Below are 17,046 nucleotides of genomic sequence, written 5' to 3'. Positions count from 1 at the left end.
AATTTTTTTTCATTTTTTGTAGAGACAGGGTCTTGCTGTTTGTCCAGGTTGGTCTCAAACTCCTGGCCTCAAGTGATCCTCCTGCCCCACCCTCCCAAAGTGCTGGAACTACAAGCATGGGCCACCAGTTCTCTTTTTAATCAGTATTTATCTCCACTGATTCTTTTGTGTTTGTCAGACACAAAATCATATTATCTGAAAAAAAGAAGTAGGTTTACCTAATCCTTTCTGATTCTTGTCGTCGGTTACTCAAACTGCTTTCTCTTGCTTACCTGTGTTGACATAAACAACTCTAGGCCAGGCGTGGTGGCTCAAGCCTGCAATCCCAGCACTTTAGGAGGCGAGGACGGGTGGATCATCTGAGGTCAGGAGTTCGAGACCAGCCTGGCCAACATGGGGAAGCCCTGTCTCTACTAAAAATACAAAAAATTAGCTGGTCGTGGTGGCATACACCTGTAATCTCAACTACTCAGGAGGCTGAGGCAGAAGAATTGCTTAAACCTGGGAGGTGGAGGTTGCAGCGAGCCGAGACTGCACCACTGCTCTTTAGCCTGGGCAACAGAGGAAGACTCCATCTCGGAAAAAACAAAAAACAAAAAACACCTCTACATAATGTTAAGTAAGAATGGAGATAGTGGACATCTTGTTCTTGACTCGTTCTGGCTAAAACAGAAGCCACTAGTGTTTCCCCCTTAAGACACTGGTTTCTTAACTAAGTTAAAACGTTAAAGAGGAATTCACTAATTCTCAATTTTATTGAGCATAAAATGTATTCAAAGACCTTTTCAGCAAGCATAGAAATAACTTATTTTTCACATTAGCTTTGTTAATGTAATTAATAATAATAGAATTCATAGTAGTGATTATACTCACAATCCAAAAACCTATTTATGATATTATCATTTAAATGTATAGTTGGATACTATACAGTAAACTTTTATGATTCTGCCTCAATATTCATAAGATAATGCTCAGTATTCATAAAATAACATAATCTTTGGAAAATTTGTTTTAAAAAATAATCTAGATGTTTTTTATTCTAGCTCTGGAACAGTGTTTAAAACATTAAGATTATTATCTTCAAACATATGGTTGAATTATAACTGGGCATGGTGGCTCACACCTGTAACCCCAGCACTTTGGGAAGCCAAGGTAGGCATGGTGGTACACACCTGTAATCCCAGCCACTCGGGAGGCTGAGGCAGGAGAATCGCTTGAACCCAGGAGGCGGAGGCTGCAGTGAGCCAAGATCGCACCACTGCACTCCAGCCTTTGGGACAGAATGAGACTCCATCTCAAAATAAATAAATAAAAATTTAAAAATAAGCATGACTGAATTCCCCTGAAGAACATGTGGGTATAGTGTTCTTTTGAAGGGGAGTTCTAATACAGGTCTACTTCTACAGAAATGTATTTACACTTTCTATCTCTACTGGGTTCAATTTTTGTGCACTGTATTTTCCTAGAAAAGTATACCATTTCATCTACATTTTGAAGTACTGTGAAAAAGTCTGATGGTTTTTTAATTTTGTTTTGAAATTTCAACCTGAATTTATATACTCATGGTTTTTTCCTTTAAAAAAAAGTACGTTAACAAAGCTTGTCTATTATATTGATTCATTTTAAAACCAACCTTTTCTACCATTTTTCTCTTCTAATTTAGTAATTTTCATTATTTATTTTTATTATACATTATTTTCTTCAGCTACCTATTGGTTTACTTCATTATTCTTTTTTTTTTAATTTTTAGAGTAGTTTGCTTATTTTAGTTTCTCCTTACTGACAGGAGGTATTCAGTATTATAAACTGCCTTCCAGACTGGATACAGTGGCTCATGCCTGTAATCCCAGTGCTTTGGGAGGTCAAGGTGGGCGGGATCACTTCAGTTCAAGACCAGCCTGGGCAATGTGGCAAAATCTTGCCTATATAAAAAAATAAACATGGCCGGGCGCGGTGGCTCACAACTGTAATCCCAGAACTTTGTGGGGCTGAGGCAGGCAAATCACGAGGTCAGGAGTTCAAGACCAGCCTGGCCAACATGGTGAAACCCTGACTCTACTAAAAATACAAAAATTAGCCGGGCGTGGTGGCTCATGCCTGTAATCCCAGCTACTCGGGAGGCTGAGGCAGGAAAATCGCTTGATACCAGAAGGTGGAGATAGGAGTGAGCTGAGATTGCGCAACTGCACTCCAGCCTAGGTGAAAGAGCGAAACTCCACCTCTAAATAAATAAATAAAAAGTTAGCCAGGTGTGGTGGTGTGCTGTAGTCCCAGCTACTTGGGGGGCTGAGACAGGAGGATCACCTGAGCCTAGGAAGTTGAGGCTGCACTTGAGTTGTGATCACGCCACTGCCTCTAGCCTGGGTGATAGAATAAGACCGTGTCTCCCAACTTAAAAAAAAAAAAATCAAGAAAGTAGGTGGCACCAAACCCTTGTATATATAAGCCTCCTTCAGCTCTGGCTGCAAGTCTCACTTCAGGAAGATGATTAAAATGCTAACAGAAAGATTATGGCAGCAGAGATGATAACTATACAATATTTTAAAAGATTTCATGGGAATATAACGTATTGAATGCATAGTATAATGAAGAATGAACTTTACTCCCTATATTAATTCCCCAGACCTGTCATTTTAAAAAGTACATAACCTAGGTGACATAAATACAAGACACTTATTCTTTCACAGTTCTGGAGGCTGAAAATTCAAAACTGATGTGTCAGCAAGGATGGTTCCTTCTGTGAGAGAAGCTATTCCATCCCTTTCTCTTAGTTTCTGGTAACATCCAGCAATTTTTGGCGTTCCTTGGCTTATAGTAGCATCATTTCAACCTTGTCTCCATCGTCACACGGCACTCTCTTCATGTCTCCATGTCTTCATATGACCCATCTTATAAAGACACCAGTCTTAGAGCACTAACGACCCACCCTACTACAGTATGACTTCATCTTAACTTATTAACTCTACAACAACTCTGTTTCCCAATAGGGACACATTCTGGGGTACCAGAGGTTATGATTTCAATATATCTTTTTGAAGGGGACACAATTTGAAGCATAACATTTGCTTTTACTTAGCCTATTTTCCAGAGCTATACAGATGGTGTGAACTTAACACTGTCATTCATTGAATATAAGCTATTATTATTATTGGTTAAAAATAAAACTATGGGGCCGGGCGCGGTGGCTCAAGCCTGCAATCCCAGCACTTTGGGAGGCCGAGACAGGCGGATCCCGAGGTCAGGAGATTGAGACCATCCTGGCTAACACGGTGAAACCCCGTCCCCACCAAAAATACAAAAAACTAGCCGGGCGAGGTAGTGGGCGCCTGTAGTCCCAGCTACTCGGAGGCTGAGGCAGGAGAATGGCGTAAACCCGGGAGGTGGAGCTTGCAGTGAGCTGAGATCCGGCCACTGCACTCCAGCCTGGGCGACAGAGCGAGACTCCGTCTCAAATAAATAAATAAATAAATAAATAAATAAACAAAACTATGTATAAACTAATAGATTTTAAAAATTAATTTTGTGGAGGCCGAGACGGGCGGATCACGAGGTCAGGAGATCAAGACCATCCTGGCTAACAAGGCGAAACCCTGTCTCTACTAAAAAATACAAAAAAACTAGCTGGGCGAGGTGGCGGGCGCCTGTAATCCCAGCTACTCGGGAGGCTGAGGAAGGAGAATGGCCTGAACCCGGGAGGCAGAGCTTGCAGTGAGCTGAGATTCGGCCACTGCACTCCAGCCTGGGCCACAGAGCAAGACTCCATCTCAAAAAAAAAAAAAAAAAAAAATTAATTTTGCAATGTTGTTACATCCCGTGTCAATGTTCAGAGAGGCAATCCACCACAGGCCCCGAGTGCAGTCATGTGTACATGCGAGCAATGCCAGCAGTGTTTTAAGTCCCAGAACACTGTTTACCTGAGCCATCTTTCAGGGTTATGTTTGCAGCTGCAGAGCAACCATGAGATGAAGCAATGTCTTTTCCCAGGCAAAATATGCTTGCTTCTGCTAAAAGCAGTGAATCCCTCAAAGTAATATTTCTTGGCTGAGATGTAAACCCACTGCACGAATGGATACATCTAGGCCTGTATCTCATCACCTGAGTCTTGGGGTAAGGGAAAGGTGACACAAAAAGTATGCTGATAGTCATATTGCTTACTCTATCATAGGTAATATAGTACTTTTTCTATGACCCAGGATTCTTGTTTCTTCTGTTAACATCCTTGAGAGGCTAATTTGTTCACTTATAAATCAGGTAAAATCCTAGACACTTCAAAGACAGAGTCAATTTATAAAAACTGTATTTCTATATATCAGAAACACACAATTATAAAGTAAAAAAAGATAAAGCTATTCACAACAGAATAAAAAATGTCAAGGAATAAATCTATTAAGAAGTGTGCAAAGACCTGTAAGACAGAAAAATCCATAGCATTAATGAACAAAACTGAACTGCAAAAAATGCAGTAATATATTTTTTAAAAAGTCAATAGAACTAAAATTGATCTATAGATTCAACGCAATCCTAACCAAAATCACAGCAGGTTGATGAGAGGGGACATGTGGAAACTGACGAGCTGCTTCTAAAATTTACATGAGGATGAGATCAGTCAAAAAAGCCAAGAAAATATTAAAGAACAAAATGGAAAGAATTAAACTATTAGATATCAGGATTAATCATAAAGCTAAAGTAATTAAAACAGGGTGGTACTGTTACAAGGAAAGACAAAACACAACAGAGCAAAGTGAAGTCCAGAAACCAAACCATAACTATATGGTCAATTGACTTATGACATAGAGAACACTAAAATAAACTAAAGAAGTCTTCAAAAATGGGTGCTAGGTAATTAAAATAGCCCTACAGGGTGAAAGGAATAAAATGATGATCCTCATCTCACATAATACAAAAAAATTCCACATGGTTTATAGATCTAAAAGATGAAAGAATAAAGCTTTCATTAAAATGTGCACATGCACATGCATATACATGAAGACAGTTTCCTCTCTGTGTGTACATAGTATTTTCATTGCATAAACATCCACCAGTACCCAAATTCATTTATCCTACCACTGATGAACATTTAGGTTATTTTTATTATTACAGTTAATTCTACTTTTTAAAAAAAATTTCTTTTTGTACTCCTTTCTGTTGGGTATGTACTCCAGAGTAGAATTAGCTATACTATGGACAGCCGAGCAGTTTTCCAAAGTAGCTGTACTAGTTGTACTAGTTTAAATTCTCACCACCAGTTTATAGGAATCCCTATACACTGACATGTTTCCCTATACATGATTTCACATGATCACTAACGGCTGGTACCATCAGTCTTTTTAATTTTGGACTTTGGTGGGTGTGTAATAGTATCGCATGCGGTTATAAGTTGACTTTCTGTGGTCGCTAATGGAATTTGACTCCTTTTCATTATTAACCATTTTGATATCATCTTTGTGCAGTGCTTGCTCTAGTCTTTGCCCATTTTTCTATGAATTCTCTTTTTCTTAGTAACTTGTAGGAGTTCTTCATATATTCCTTTGTTGCATATATTTATTGCAAATAACTTCTCTGTGGCTTGCCTTTTCACTCTCTTCAAGTTATGTTTTGATGAATGCAACTTCTTAATGTACCTAGTATGTTTTTTTTCTTTAGAAAATTGCCTAGCTCTATGATTAATCCTGATATCTAATAGTTTTAACTCTTTCCATTTTGTTCTTTAATATTTTCTTGGCTTTTCTGACTGATCTCATCTTCAAGCAAATTTTAGAAGCAGCTTGTCAGTTTCCACATGTCCCCTCTCCCATCAATTTGCTATGATTTTGGTTAGGACTGCATTGAATCTATAGATCCATTTTAGTTCTACTGACTTTTTTTTTTTAATATATTACTGCATTTTGTGCAGTTCAATTTTGTTCATTAATGCTATGGATTTTTCTGAGCTTCCTTCTGGTCACACCCATTGCCCCAAAATAACCACTCTATACAGTTTTAAGAATCTGATGTATTTCTATGCACCAGAAGGTGAATGATTCTTACACACATGCAAATAATGTAATAGCAAAAAATTATTTAAGTACGACTTGATTATATAAGTTTAAAAATTTATCTGGACATTATTCTGTTCCAGACATGTCTTGCTTATGCTATTGGAAGTTGTTAGAGTGGTTATTTTGGGGTAATGGGTGTGACCAGAAGGGAGCTCAGGGAGAGACACTAGGGCAATATTTTGCTTTTTTTTTTGAAATGGAGTCTCGCTCTGTCGCCCAGGCTGGAGTGCAGCGGCACGATCTCGGCTCACTGCAAGCTCCACCTGCCGGGTTCACACCATTCTCCTGCCTCAGCCTCTGGAGTAGCTGGGACTACAGGCATCCACCACCACACTCAGCTAATTTTTTCTATTTTTAGTAGAGATAGGGTTTCACCATGTTAGCCAGGATGGTCTTGATCTCCTGATCTCGTGATTCGCCCGCCTTGGCCTCCCAAAGTACTGGGATTACAGGCATGAGCCACCGCACCCAGCAATATTTTGCTCCTTAATCTGGTTGATAGTTCATAGTACTGTTCTGTTTGTGAAAATCCAACAAGCTGTATACTTATGTGTACTTTAATGAATACAGGCTGATCATTCCAAATCAGAAAACATGAAATGCCCAAAATCAGAAAATTTTTGAGTGCCAACATGATGCTCAAAGGAAATGTTCATTGGAACATTCTGGATTTTGAACTTTCTTAATTTGGGATGCTCAACCCAAATAATGCAAATATTTCAAAATCTGAAAAAATCCAAACTCTAAAACACTTCTGGTTCCAAGCATTTCAGAGAAAAAGTACTTACTCCATATGTATTATAATCTAATTTAAAATTTTAAAAATAGGCAAAGTGACCCAAATTGACAGAAATCAGGACGGTGGTTACTTTTGAGAAAGGACCAGTAGTGATTTGGAGATGACAGGATGTTTTTGCAATGCTGATGAAGCATCGTAATAGTTAATTATTTACTAGGAAGATGGAGTTATTTTCTGTTCTGAATTTTTTTAAAAAAAGGGACAAGATCATCTCATATAGTTTCTCCTTTAAAGATAAAATTTGGCACGCTCTCACCCTTTTTTAAAGTAAAGCTGAAAAATCATCTAAACTATTGCTGTTCAAATGTCCACAGACTGGTCTGCGATAAGCATGAAAGCAAGAACATTTAGGTACTTTCATAGAAATCTGACATTGCTGGGTCATTTTGAGTCCACAATGGACTAGAGGAAAAAAATTGGTCCTTGATGATGAATAATTTGAGAATAAACTAGTTAACTTATGACGTGGTGGTGATATGAGTAGGAGGGGTGTGAGAAACACATAAGCAAGATTTCCTAGGACTACATCTTAAAAAAACAACAAACAAACAAACAAAACAAAAAAAGAACTATTAAAAATAAGACCTTGTTTAAAAAAACATAAAAAAAGAAAACAATTAAAGCTACATTTTAACTATATCAAGACCCTGTTTATAATCTTTTCTCACAAAGTGGCACTTCTAAAAAAAATCCCTCATACTTCTCTATTACCAGTTTCACTTCAAATGAAACTAATAAATGTCACCAATTAATGTCATCCCACACCAAGGAAGTATACTACCTACAACAAATGATTTTCAAAAGCAAAACAGAATAAATTTTAGCTTATATACCAGTGATGAGAAATTGAGCTAACTTAAACACTAATGAGTAGAACAACAAAAGAAGCTAGTTTATTAACTCAGAAACTTAATGAACAAAAGTGTGAAACCAACAACAAAAAAAGGGTCAGTAAACAGTCTTTTGTCTATTTATTTATTTATTTATAAATCTATTTATTTATTTATTTATTTATTTTTGAGACAGGGTCTCTGTCACTCAGACTGGAATGCACTGGCATCATCATAGCTCACTGTGGTCTCAAACTTCTGGACTTAAGTGATCCCCCCACCCTGGCCTCCCAAAGTGCTGGGACTACAGGTGTGCACCACCAAAACCGGCTGTTTTTTATTTAGAGCCAAGGTCTCACCATGTTGCCCAAGATGGTCTTGAACTGCCGGGCTCAAGTGATACTCCTGCCTTGGCCTCCCAAAGGAATGGGATTACAGGTGTGAGCTGCCTCCAGCCTATAAACAATCTTGATCTTCCTGGTGTCTGGCTATGAAAATGTGGAAGAGTCGTCAGTGTCTCCATTCTCTCTCTTCTCTGATCTATAACTTAATTTTCCTAAGAAACTTTGTGAGGCTGGGCGCGGTGGCCCACATCTGTAATCCCAGCACTTTGGGAGGCTGAGGCAAGCAGATCACAAGGTCAGGAGTTCGAGATTAGCTTGGCCAACACGGCAAAACTTCGTCTCTACTAAAAATATAAAAATTAGCCAGGCGTGGTGGCGGGCGCCTATAATCCCAGCACTCAGGAGGCTGAGGCAGGAGAATTGCTCGAACCCATGATGGCGAGGTTGCAGTGAGCTGAGATCGTGCCACCGCACTCCAGCCTGGACAACAAGAGCAAGACTCCGTCTCAAAAAAGAAAAAGAAAAAGAAACTTTGTGCATACCAATATCCGGTAAATAATAAGACTATCACTAAAGGTTAACCGTATGATCCAAATTTCTTTCCCTCCACAAATCCCCTCTCCCAGCCAAACGTATCTTCTTATGGCTTCCTGAGAACACTATACACATTCCCACCTTCTTGCCTTTATGTACGTTTTCTTTCAATAATACATCCTGCCTCCCCTAGTGCTTAAACTCTCTAGAGAAGAATAGTATCTTAGGACTTTTATAGCTAATACTTAGTAATCCAGGCAAAGTTAACTTAGTATCCCTTCTCTAATGCTGTCATAACATGATAAATATAAACACATGTGATTTATGAAGTCATGTGCTAAGTACCTACTTATTCTTCTATCCCTCTAGATATGCTGAGACAACTTTAAGGGTGGGGTCGACACCTCATTCAAATTTGTTTCCCAAATACCTGGCAAATAATACAGACTGGAGAAGGCATGAGTGTAACAAGTAGTTTCTTTGCTTGTTTATTCATTCATTTTTTGAGAGAGGGTCTTGCTCTGTCACCTAGGCTGGAATGCAGTGGTCCCATTATAGCACACTGTAGCCTTGAACTCCTGGGATCAAGCAATCCTCCTGCCTCAGTCTACCAAGTAGCTGGGACTACAGGCACACACCACCACACTCAGGTAATTTTACTTTTTATTTTTCGTAGAGACAGGAGTCTCACTATGTTTCCCAGGCTGGTCTCAAACTCCTGGGCTCAAGTGATCCTCCCATCTTGGCCTCCCAAAGTGCTGGGATTATAGGTGTGAGCCACCATAGCCTGCCTAACAAGTAGTTTAAACAGAGATATTACTTTGGTTGTTACAAATAAACTAATGCCTTAAACAACACTTTTTAGGATTATAACTTTATCCTCCAATGTGGACTGCTCAACAGATTAAAACAATTCTTAACAACACATTTTTTTGTCTAATTAGAAACAAAAATGCTTGCTTCTATATAAACATATAGAAATAAAAGATTAAAAAATTCTGATCAAAAGATCAAGTTACTATTATTTGATTTAAAAACAAAAAACAAAAATCATTACATAAAAGAAACCCAAAGAGTAATCTAGTAGATAATTTTTTTTTTTCCTTGAGACAGCATCTCACTTTGTCACCAGGCTAGAGTGCAGTGGCATGATCTTGGCTCACTGCAGCCTCCAAGGTCTCCTGGGTTCAAGTGATTCTCTTGCCTCAGCCTCCCGAGTAGCTGGGAATACAGGCGTGCGCCACCATATCCGGCTAATTTTTGTATTTTTAGTAGAGATGGGGTTTCACCATGTTGACCAGGCTGGTCTTGAACTCAGGTGATCCGCCCTCCTCAGCCTCCCAAAGTACTGGGATTACAGGAGTGAGCCACTGCACCCAGCTGATAAATTTTTTTTTTAAAGCTTAATATCAAGTGTTTTCAGAAAAATATTTAAAACAAATTTTAGGCCGGGTGTGGTGGCTCACACCTGTAATCCCAGCACTTTGGGAAGCTGAGGTGGGTAGATCACTTGAGGCCAGGAGTTTGAGACCAGCCTGCCCAACATGGCGAAATCCCGGCTCAACTGGTGTGGTGGTGCGCGCCTGTAGTCCAAGCTACTGGGGAGGTTGTGGCAGGAGAATCGCTTAAACCTGGGAGGCGAGGTTGCAGTGATCAGAGATCATGCCACTGCACTCCAGTCTGGGCAACAGAGCAAGTTTCTGTCTCAAAAAAAATAAAATAAAATAAATACAACAAAACAAATTTTAGAACTTGAGGCTTATCAGTCAGTTTTACATAGTTCACTGCAGGCTTATCAGTCAGTTTTATATAGTTTACTGCAGTAGTTTCAGGTTGCTGGATATTTACATACTGCTCATTGAGTTTAAGTCAAAAGGTACTACTTTTCACACACATTATTACAGCATTGATAATTTTCCATTTCAACGGATGATTACAATGTCGAACAAGGTCAAAAAGATACAGACTATTAATATTAGATGCATTTGAGTTAAAAGCTTTAGTAAATAATCTCTGACTTAAATTTTTATTTTCTCCCAAAGACATTTAATGGGCCCCTATGAAGTATTAGGGAGGTATCAGAAACTGAAGGATTGATAACAAAATTGAAACTTAAGAACTATACATAGTTGAAGACTTGATTGCTGAAGGACTGATAACAATCGAAGTTTCCAAAATGATTTTGTCCTTTAGAAACAGTTATGTTTCTCTTGAGGGAGTTTTTATTCTAACAGGTTTTTCTTTAGAGGTAATAGATCCTTTTTAGTTCTAAGTCCTTTCCTCCAACACCAAGTGCATTCTACTCCAAACTAGGCAGGCAGTGTTTCCTGATTATATTGAGTCCCCTGGCCTAAATGGGAAAGGCCACACCTGAACACTTTCCTTGCTTCTAACTATCCAAAGCCCTAACAGTGTAGCCATCTTTAACACAACACAGAGCTAAAACCTCCAAGTCAGCCACCACTAATACCCCCAGAGGAAAAGAGAACATCTCCTAAAGGTCTCTCTCCATCTAAGTCAACTTACCAAAAAAAGTTTTGCCTCCAGTACACTTTTAAAAGGAGACATAATCATACCCATTCAGTAACTTAACACACATATAAATGTTAGAAGGTAGGTAGGTTTATGGTATTTTAAATAACTTCAGACACGATATATATCAAATTCCTGATTGAAAGTAGTTCTGAACAAGCAGTAAAATTAACATTAGTTCACACTAGAGGAAACAGTGATTCCTTATGGAGAAAAGGTATACTTCATGTAATTAATTTCATTAAGACACTGTTAAAAGCAGACCAAAGTCTAACAAAACTTTTTCTATCAGAAGATAAAAATAATAGTCCTACAGTTGCTTCATAATGCAATATTTTGTTTTGGGGAAAAAGCAGAGACTTCACTTAGCTATGATCATAAAAAAGCAATATAAGTAGTTGATTCTAGTTATTCATTTTTCTGAAGTTATTATTCCACCTTACCTTGATTTGGAATTCCATAAAACTCTTCTCTGAACATAGTGTTTCCTGTCTGAAAACTAGAAACCAAAACTACTAACTTTTAAGTTCTTCCACTTTACATAGAAATCAATAAACTAGTTTTAATATTGGACTGAATTTCAAAGTTCTATTCTCTGTTCCTATTTGGCTGAAAGGTATACATATATCAAGAAAGTTTCTATCGATTTTCAACTAGAAGTATCAGTTTTGCTGTCAGAGCTCTTTATTTTTGTACATAAAAGGAAGTGGGTTTTGATACTATCTCAGTGTTCTTCCTGTCTTACAATGTATTTGAAATGAAGTGATGTCAAATTGAGAGTAAAGGCCCTAAATAAGAAAAAGTAATAGGCACAATTAGTTTGCTTTACCTTTATTGATAACTAAGATTTAGAACTGCTTTGCTGCATGCTCACTGCTGGCTACATGTCTGTCACTTTAATTTGCACTGGACTATAAAAACATCCATAAATACATAATATATACCTATAAATTATACGGTATCTATACCACATGTATGACCCATGAATGACAGATATATAGTCTATGAGAGACTAAATCATTTTTCATTATTGGTAGCTTGGCACTCATTTGTTGAGAATATCAGAGCTGCTTAAACATTAATCACATGAGACATCATGCGCACCTCTCACCCCACCTTCCAGATACCACATAACGCCCATTTTCCTCTAGGCTTTATTATAGACTACCTGCAACCAGAAAAGAGCTTTATAGAGCATCTCATCTTATTGTAAACTGAGGACAAAAAAACCAATATTATGATAATTTCTAGAAAAGGAATAAAAGAAAAGCAGCTCAAAAACAATTGGACCCAACATTCAATTTGGTATTACCTTACTGTTCATGTCTTCTATTATTATGCAGAGTGTGGAGCAAGGTTATGCTCTTCATATCTACCTATTCGGCTACTGACAATAGGGTTCTATGGTTATTTCTCGGATCTTCCTACATCTTAATACATTCACCTCAAACTCTGAGAGACAGTCATTAATAACCGTTAGTTCTGAGCAAAAGAAACACAGATACAACAGCTACTATTCAAAGAGCAGCATATGTGGCTCTTGAAAAGCAAGCGCCCCAAGTATATTCCCATTTTATAAGACTTTCTTTAATATTGACTTCCCTGTCCCAATCCCATCCAGAAAACATGAATCTTGCTAATTGCTTCCCTTACCTGATGACCTGGCTCGGTTCCTAATCTTAGATCTACAATTCCAAACTTAAAAGGAAAAGCTTAAAATGGGGAGTATCAACACTTGTGAAAAGAAGAGAAAAAATTAAAATTAAAAAAAAATAAAATGAGGGGAATCAGGGGATAGACAGAGACAGCCCTTTCTACTTTCGGCTACACTTTTTCAAAAATAGGTGCTTAGTGGACCCCAAGGAAAGGAGGGCCCTAGGCTACACCTCCTTTCACTACTGACAGGGATTACTTTAAAACCACACATCAACAATACTAGTCAGAAGCACCCTCTTTGTCTTGCTTTCATTCCATTTATTCCTAACAATTGAGGTCTGGGTAGCTCTCTAAGTGGTTATCAACTTAAAGGTAAGATTCTCTGATTACAAAGTTCTCTAAAATTATGTACGTAGTAGCTACAGCAGAGAGAACAGATGAGGCCATCAATTATCTCAATTCTCTCCAGAAGTAGCAAAAACATTACCAGACGGATGGCAGTGAATCAGAACTATTTTTCTCATATAGGCATAGTAACCATTCTGAAGGGACTTAAATGAATGAGTCTAGTATTCTAACATAACCTGAGCTTCTAGTTCCAAAGACAACTCACCTATCATCACTCAAATCTAAAAGGATATTCAAGCTAGAAAAAATCTCGAATGCCTGTTTTGTTCTGGAACATAACTATGTCAGTCCTTGTAAAGGAATCATCATGAGTTGGTTTAAAATTTGCCTTGCCATTTACAGCCAATACAAATATTGGGATAAAAAAGGTTTGCCCTCTTTAAATAGACTCTGACAAGACGCTACAGAATAATTAGCAGTATTAGGTAATAGTTCATATCCTTGACTGGAAAATCCATTCCAGGGAAGCTGCAGCAACAGACATTATTCCTTAAAGAAAGATTTTTGGGTGAGCTACGAAGTAGACACCAAATGGAGTAAGAGCAAAGACCAGCAGACTAAATTCAGTGTTTGTTAGTAGAAATGAAAAGCATTCTTTTCCTAAGGAGGGTTGTTAGAGCATTAAGTGCTCAAAGTTTAGGCAAGTAAAATAAAAGCATCCTAAAAAGGCTATGAATGACTTAAGACCTTAAGAACAAATTCAGGTAAAACCTAGAATGTTGTCTGGTGTGGTAGCCACTATCCTCATGTGGCTATTTAAAGTTAAAATAAAATCAAAATTAAATCCCTAACAAGAATTCCACATGTAAACAAGAAAGGAAATCCAGATACAGGTCTCATACCCTTCACAAAAAATTAACTCAAAATGGATCCCAGTCCTAAATAAAAATGAAAATTTCTAAAACTCCTAGAACATAACATAACAGAAGAAAATCTAGGGGTTTTATGACTTTCAGATACAAGACCAAAGACACAGCTCACAAAAGAAAAAAATTGATACACTAGACTTCATTAAAAATTTCTGATCTGTGAAAGAAAATGCCAAGAAAATAAAAAGACAAGACGGGCCAGGGGCGGTGGGCTGGCCGGGCGTGGTGGCTCACACCTGTAATCCCAGCACTTTGGGAGGCCAAGGCGGGTGGATCACGAGGTCAGGAGTTCAAGACCAGCCTAGCCAAAATGGTGAAACCTCGTCTATACTAAAAATACAAAAATGAGCTGATGTGGTGGCAGGTGCCTGTAATCCCAGCTATTCGGGAGGCTGAGGCAGGAGAATCCTTTGAACCTGGGAGACGGAGGTTGCAGTGAGCCGAGATCGCGCCACTGCACTCCAGCCTGGGCGACAGTGTGAGACTATGTCTCAAAAAAAAAAAAAAAAGAAAAGACAAGACACAGAAAATATTTGCAAAAGACATATGACAAAGGATTGTTACTCAAAATATACAAAGAACTCTTAAAGCTCAACAGTAACAAAACACACAACCTGATTTTAAAATAAGCCAAAGCCCTGATGAAACATCTCATCGAGGAAGATATGTAGATGGCAAACAAGCAAATGAAAAGGTGCTCCACAACACATGTCATCAGGGAAATGCAAATTTACACAACGAGATACTATTACACACCTATCAGAAAGGCCAAAATCCACAACAATAACCACACTAAACGCTGATGAGGACATGAAGCAACAGGAACTCTCATCCACTGCTGGTGCAAATGCAAAATGGTACAGTCACTTTGGTAGATGGTTTGGAAGTTTCTATAAAACTAAACATACTCTTAAACATATGATCCAGCAATCACACTCCTTGGTATTTGCCCAAAGGTGCTAAAAACTTACGCACATACAAAATCTGCACATAGATGTTTAAAGCAGCTTTATTCATAATTGCCAAAACTTGGAAGCAACCAAGATATCCTTCAGTAGATGAATGGATAAACAAACTGTGGCACACCCAGACAATGGAAAGTGGAAAGAAATGACCCATTGCAAATGAATACCAGAACAGAAAACCAAATACTGCATGTTCTCACTTATAAGTGGGAGCTAAATGATGAGAATACATGACACATAGAAGGGAACAACACACACTGGGGCCTTTCAGAGGATGGTGTGGGAGAAGATGGAGAGGAAGAAGAGAATCAAGAAAAATAACTAGTGGGTACAAGGCTTAATTCTTGCGTGATGAAATCGTCTGCACAACAAACACCCATGGTACAAGTTTACCTAGGTTACAAACCTGCATTTGTACCCCTGAACTTAAAAGTTCAAACAAAAAAGAAATAAATAACTTATCAAGCCATGAAGACAAAGGAACCTTAAATGCATATTACTAAAGGAAAGCCAATCTGAAAAGGTTCCAACTATATGACATTTTGGGAAAGGTGAAACTATGGAAACAGTAAAAAGTCACTGGTTATCAGGCCAGGCACAGTAGCTCAAGCCTGTAATCCCAGCATTATGGGAAGCTGAGGTGGGTAGATCACCTGAGGTCAGGAGTACGAGACCAGCCTGACCAACATGGTGAAACCCCATCTCTACTAAAAATACAAAATTAGCTGGGCATGGTGGCAGGCTCCTGTAATCCCAGCTACTTAGGAGGCTGAGACAGGATAATCGCTTGAACCCAAGAGGCAGAGGCTGCAATGAGTTGAGATCATGCCATTGTACTCCAGCCAGGGCCACAAAAGTAGAATTCTGTCTCAAAAAAAAAGTCAGTGGTTGTCAGGGGTTAGGAGGCAGGAAGAGATGAAGAGCTAGAGCACAGATTTTAGGGCAATGAAACTATTCTGTTTGATACTATAATGGTGAATACACATCGTTATACATTTGTTCAAAGCCATAGGACGTACTCTCCCAAGAGTAAATTCTAATGTAAACTATGGACTCTGGGTGATGATATGCCAATGTAGGTTCATCAACTGTAACAAATATAGCACTCTGGTGGAGAATGTGGCTAGTGGGGAAGGCTGTGCATGTGGTGGGGGAGGGGTACATGGGAAATCGCTGTACCTTCCTCTCAATTTTGTTGTGAACCTCAAACAGCTCTAAAAAAGAAAGCGTTTTTATTAAACTCCTTGGTCATAATAACCATATTTCAAGTGTTCAATAGGCCCATGTAGCTAGTGGCTACTGTGTTGTGCTGGACAGTAAAGATATAAACATCTCCATCATTGCAGAAAACTCTCCTTGACAGGACTGTTATAGAGGGTAAGGGAAAGTAACGGACTGACCTGGGGTCTGGGAAAAGAGGAACTACTAACAAGGGCATTTGTCCTACAGCATTTAGTACTTTATTGAAGGATCAGGTGGATTTACCTTTCCTTTTCCACCTGCTTTTTTTTCCCTCCTTGTTGCTGCCACCATCACTGCTGCTGCTGCTGTTCTCAGAACTCTGGGAATCTGACTGACCATCACTGCTTTCTTCTGAACCTTCTGATAGCTCTTTGACCCCATCCGGCACATCTTTCTGAAAATGTAGGCATCCAATTAGGATTAATCATTACCATTTCAGCAAATAGATATTAAACTTCTGATATGCAATGTTGCAACTCAATTGCATTAATTTTTGTTACTATAGGATTCAGTAGCAGAACCAACAATATTTTCTGAATTCCTGTCATCTCTTTGAGGCAAATAAGCTAATGTTTCCAACTACATCCAAAGATAAAAATCATATAAAACATTCATATGCAGGCACAACACAGGCTTAAATTTGACAAAAATTGGGTAGATATGAGTTCAGGTAAATGATTAAATACGCTAGATTTTAAAAACTACATAATAATTTTATTGGCTGGACGTGGTGGTTCACGCCTGTAATGCTAACATTTTGGGTGGCTAAGGCAGGAAGGATGTTTGAGACCAGGAGTTCAAGACCAGCCTGGGCAACATGGTGAAACCC

The 17,046-nt window shown here is 38.5% G+C and overlaps 1 protein-coding gene across 2 annotated transcripts in view; it reads right to left on the bottom strand.

Annotated features, from left to right (window-relative positions):
• ASXL2 (additional sex combs like transcriptional regulator 2) overlaps positions 1-17,046 on the bottom strand; it is a 152,947-nt gene that overhangs the window by 48,465 nt on the left and 87,436 nt on the right. For both annotated transcript variants that reach the window (XM_011972683.1, XM_011972684.1), the window contains one exon: positions 16,461-16,611. In XM_011972683.1, coding sequence (XP_011828073.1) covers positions 16,461-16,611 — 151 coding nt within the window. The remainder of the gene's footprint in view (positions 1-16,460; positions 16,612-17,046) is intronic.

The sequence above is a fragment of the Mandrillus leucophaeus genome, unplaced genomic scaffold (genome assembly GCF_000951045.1).
Source record: "Mandrillus leucophaeus isolate KB7577 unplaced genomic scaffold, Mleu.le_1.0 Scaffold13, whole genome shotgun sequence".
Taxonomy (NCBI): domain Eukaryota; kingdom Metazoa; phylum Chordata; class Mammalia; order Primates; family Cercopithecidae; genus Mandrillus; species Mandrillus leucophaeus.
The sequence above is the reverse complement of the archived record's forward strand: the minus strand, read 5'-3'. Positions and strand labels throughout refer to the sequence as shown.